At 44.9% G+C, this 5365-nt stretch overlaps 1 protein-coding gene across 1 annotated transcript in view; it reads left to right on the top strand.

Moving 5' to 3' along the window:
• The window catches only part of MYBBP1A (MYB binding protein 1a), a 44828-nt gene extending 40539 nt beyond the window's left edge, over positions 1–4289 (top strand). Inside the window, exons 25-26 of the mRNA XM_068120568.2 lie at positions 2996–3120; positions 3274–4289. Coding sequence (XP_067976669.2) covers positions 2996–3120; positions 3274–3664 — 516 coding nt within the window. The 3' untranslated portion in view covers positions 3665–4289. The remainder of the gene's footprint in view (positions 1–2995; positions 3121–3273) is intronic.
• The last annotated feature ends 1076 nt before the right edge of the window (positions 4290–5365 follow it).

Genomic DNA, 5365 nt, shown 5'->3' on the forward strand with positions numbered 1-5365 from the left:
TCCGATATTCACCTTCAGACCTTTTGTCTCCATACATTCCTTCCACGTGTTCATCTTTTCCTTCAGTCCATCCATACTTTCCGCAATCAACACCAGATCATCTGCATACAACAACTCCCACGGTAAACCCTCCTTTACGTTCTGAGCCAGCACCTCCATCACAGCTACAAATAGTAGTGGACTTAGTACCGACCCCTGATGCACTCCCACCTTCACCTCAAACTCACCACTGTTCCCGTCCTTCGTCCTTACAGCTCTTTTGTACATTGCCATCACAACCCTGATCAACCATTCCTCCACTCCTAACTTCCTCAATGCCCATGTTAATACTTTGCGTGGAACCCGATCGAATGCTTTCTCCAGATCAACAAACCCAAGAAACAACTTCTTCATCTTCTCCATGTACTTCTCCTGCAACTGCCTCACAATGAAAAGCGCGTCTGTCATTCCTCTTCCTGGCATGAATCCAAACTGCATTTCGTCGATCTTCCACTTTCTTCCTTATCCTCCTCTCCAACACCCTTTCCAATACCTTCATTCCATGCTCCAATAACGTTATCGCTCGGTATGAGCCACACTCCAGAGGGTCACCTTTCCCCTTGTATAGAGGGACGAGGGTACTCAGTTCCCAATCCACTGGAATGCGGCCTTCTTTCACCACCAGATTACAGATCTCTGTCATTCTCTTCACACCCCAACTTCCTGCTGCCTTCAACATATCTCCCACAACTCCTGTCGGCCCTCCTGCTTTTCTACCCTTCATTGCTTTTATCGCTTCCTCAACTTCCTTCTCAGTTATCTTCTCTGCCGGTCCTAAAACTGGGTTACTCTCTATGTTGCCATCCCATTCATTCTCTGTATTCAACAGCATTTCCATATATCTTTTCCATCTTCCTTTAATTCCATCTGGGTCGACAACGATTTGTCCCACTTCATCCTTCAAGCAACTCACCCCCATCACATCACACCTCTCTTTCGCTATCTGCTTTGCAATCCTGAATACTGCTTTCTGACCCTCTTCCGAATCCAAGCGTTCTCCGAACATTTTCCTACATGCCTCCTGCGCCTTTGCTACCTCTTTCTTTGCAGCCTTCCTGGCTGCCTTACAACTTTCATGCTCTGCTGTTTCTGCTCCCGTACCCTTCGCTTTCTGCCACTCCTTGAACTTCTTCCTCTTCTCGTCAATCCTCTTTCCAACTTTATCATCCCACCGCCATGTTTCCGAGTGCCTCGGTGGTCCTTTTGTCCATCCACATACCTCACCAACGGCTCCCAACAGACTAGCTTTCATTGACATCCAACCACTTTCAAGCTCAACAACATCATCCTCGACCCTACTCAGCCTCTCTTTTAATGGCTCCCTTACTGTCACCTCTTTCAACCTCCACACCTTCATTCTCGGTTGGTACTTCACCCGCCGAGCTCTCCTCGCACCTTTCACCCTTACGTCGCAGACAACCAAGTGGTGCTGTGAAACAGCCTCCTCCCCCGGGATCACCTTTGTGTCCCGGAGGTGCCCCCTATCTCGCCTACGCACCATCAGGTAGTCAACGGTTGTCGTCGACCCACCTGACGTGTATGTAACAGGCTTATTATCCTCTTTCTGGAACTGAGTATTACAAATCAACAAATCGGCTCCATCAGCAAACTCCAAAATCCTTTCACCTTCTCCATTTCTCACACCATATCCGTAACCCCCATGAACTCCGTCAAAACCATCCATACTCCTTCCCACATGTCCATTTAGGTCTCCTCCTACCACAACAACTTCCTCATCTTTCACGTTTTCCATCAGCTTCTCTATCGCACACCAGAACTTGTCCTTCTTTTCATCGCTTCGACCAACCTGCGGAGCATATCCCGAGATGACGTTCACCAAGAGCTTTCCAATCATCATTTTCACCATCATCAACCTATCACTCACTCTAGTCACACTCACCACACTGTCTACAAACTCCTCAGCAAACAGGACACCAACACCATTCACGCCCTCCGGGCACCCTTGCCGCACAAACTTGTATTTCTGTCCCTGCCTGCCCTTCACCATTCTCACACCACTTCCCTTCCATCTCGTCTCTTGCACACAACATATGTCCACTCTTCTTCTGACCAATACTTCCACCACTTCTCCTGATCTCCCTGTCATTGTCCCTACATTCCATGTCCCAAACCTCAGAAACCGATCTCCACTTCGGGCTGTACCCTGCCCACATGTAGTTGTAATTGTCATGGTTCTCTTTTTGAGGCAATGTTTTTATGGCCGGATGCCCTTCCTGACGCCAACCCTCTTAGTCGCCTCTTACGACACGCAGGGATACGGCGTACCTATTCTTATCCAGGGTACACACTGGGAAACGTTTAAAACATGGAAATTCTGGGGGGTGGGGGGGGGGGGCGGCGTCAGCATCACGACTGCGGTTTAAACATATTTCAATAAATATTTAAACAAAACCATGAAAAACAATCTGGGAAAAGTCTCTAAGTGAGAACGTGGATTTGAGAAAGCAGGAGCAGAGGTGAAAGAACAAATGAGATATAGGGGGCGGGGCACAAGTCGAGACGAGGAGGCCGCACGAGGCGCACGAGGCGCGAACAAAGAAACGACTAATTACACACAAATTTGCAACAACTACAAAACCAAAACCAAATAGAAACACACAATAACACATACACAACAAAATACACAGCGGAAATTTGACAAAGAAACGAACGGGAAAACACTCAAACTTTGATGCCGTGGAGAGATCGAAGCAAGCCCCGTCGCTCGAGGGACCGGAAGCGGAATATTAGGAGTATATCAACAAACAATAAATTTCCAAGTGGCAAAGTCAAAATTTCAAACTTTATTGTGCTGGGAACGATTTGATAAATTGATAAATAGCAACAAGTTCGGATACGATTTACAAATTGGAGGTTGGTGGGGAAGGAAAGAAATTTGGTAATTTTGGTAATGCTGACGGTAAATGTTGTTTTACTTGATGACTCCCACCTTTAGAGCATCATTGTGGCAACAGACGATCTCGTGCAGCTTTTGCAAGCACTACTGCAGGAGGTCAAGCCCGAGGTTCCTCGGCAGGTGATCTCCAATGTGTGTAATGTTCTGCGCCTGCTGGACATCCCGTACGTATCCAAAGTTGTACCTTAAAAAATACTTGTAGCCATCAAATGCTGTTTAATCATCGCATTAAACCTTATCATTCCTGATTATAATTGATGAGGAATTCATATTTTTGACGAGTGAAAATGTTAATCCATTTTGCTCACAATACACAGATGCGCTGCGAATGAAAAGAAGACAAAGAAAAAGAAGAATAAGAATCGGGTGACTTCAGACGAGCCGAAGATTTCTCACCGGCAGCAGAAGCGGGGTTTCTTGCCCGAAACAAAGAGGAGGAAAAAACGTGATGAAGACGAAGAAGCTTCGAATGCCACCACCGCTAAAGCAACAACAACCAGAGAGAAAACAAACGCAAAAGGCAGGCCAAAGAACAAGGAACCGCTCGAGGAAAAGAAAGACACAAAATTGTCAAAAAAGAACCGGAAGCGACAAGCCAACAGTGACGAAGGTGTCGAGATACAAGAGAGACCCGTTCATCCTGGATGTACAAAAAAGAAGAAAAAGGATTTTAAAAAAATTTTGATGAGGGAAGGGCATCTCGAGTGAAGAGCAATGCTGCTGAACACTGCAGAGAGAGATTGTGTTTAAAAAAAAAGAAGGAAATAACAACCAAACATCGGCTATTTTTGCCGGATGGTGTCATCGTGCATATAACCAGCGATGGCGAACCTCGCTCGGCATAGCAATGCCATGTTTGTCAGATTTATCTCTTTAAAATAGCCCGATCCATGTTATTTGAATGGTTTGTTGTCAACGTCCAACTGTTGACTTACTTGGAGATATTATTCGTTGTGGATTTTTCAATGAAGCAATATTTCGTGGTTTATTGCCGCCTTCGTGCCTTGGACTCCTGACATTAATCTGGCCCCGAATGACTTCTGTGTCGACATATCCAAAACGGATGGTGTAAAAGTTTATTTAAAAACTGAAGCTTTGGTTTTTGTGGTGTTCCGAGCATTGCCTTGTTTGTTTGTGTAAATGTGATCTTGATTCCAAGTCTGCACCGCGGACACTAAATCAAACCTGTGTGGTTCCCTCAATACCACTGCAGAAATCACTTGACATGTTTGGGGTTATCATCCAGGCCACCATAATCACAAGGGGGGCAATTACCATTGAAATATCCTAAACTGTATTTATAAATATGATTGCAAAATCTTTTGCATCAATACGTAGTGTGTATTGTCATGGATTTTTTTTTAAATTATATCACGTTATATAAACTGGGGGTAGGGTGAAGGTGGCTGTGGGGAATGGGGGAAGTGGGGGGGAGGAGGGAGGGAGTTGATTGATCGTGCTGGAGGGGTGGGGAGTTGGTTATGCTGGGGCACAGCCAATTGGGTCAGGAACTTGTAATGTGTTTTGGGTGCTGGCAATACCATATCCACTGAACAAAAGGTGCCATGAGATCCTTAACATCCAACAACGACCTGTGGCTGGTAGATGGTCCTTCTAAGAGACAGTCCACACATTGATGAATGATCCTGCATACCAAACACCAGGGTGATGGTTGGGATTCCATTGCAGGCTAGACAGTTCAGAAGAAATGTGCTACCTCTGGACTGTTCTTGCAACCTTACATTTAATTACCCAGCTGTCTATACAATGGTGGACGAGCCATTGTGCCATATTTTTTCATTTTTTAACTTGAAATGACCTCAAGGTTTACAGATCTACACTACCCTGCCAACTACTGGCTCGGGGTCTAATTCTAGTGGTCTCAAATCAAGAAAATAAATGATTTTTTTTTTCATGTGTCAAACCAAGAGGAAATATCTTCTTTGTGCATATATCAAGATACCAGATAAAATATTTTCGTGTCTTGAAGTTGAGAGATGTTTAAACTTTAGATGACAATTGTACAGGTCACAGACGGTGAGATGGGAGGTTGGGCTGAAAAATGGCCCAGTCCCAGTCTGTGTGTGAATAGACAATGATTAGTACACAAGGTTTAGTATTGTACCAGTTCCTTCTTTCTGGTTGTACTTGCGCGGTTTGTTTCCAGGAAAGCGATTTTAAATTATTTTTTGGAATGATTTATTTCGACCCTTTTCTGTTAGCAGGCATTTGTTATTACAAAATAATATAGCCGAAGCCAAACACCAAATTTTTAAAACAAGTTTAACCTCTCCAACCGAATTTGACGACAGGGCGGTTGTGACGTCATTAGTTTGACTGACAGGGAGGTTGGGCGGAGCGATATCGAACGGGAAGCATTTTGGGTTGATGACGAGCGGTTGTGACGTC

This window comes from Myxine glutinosa, chromosome 6 (genome assembly GCF_964187855.1).
Source record: "Myxine glutinosa chromosome 6, kmMyxGlut1.1, whole genome shotgun sequence".
Classification (NCBI taxonomy): Eukaryota; Metazoa; Chordata; class Myxini; order Myxiniformes; family Myxinidae; genus Myxine; species Myxine glutinosa.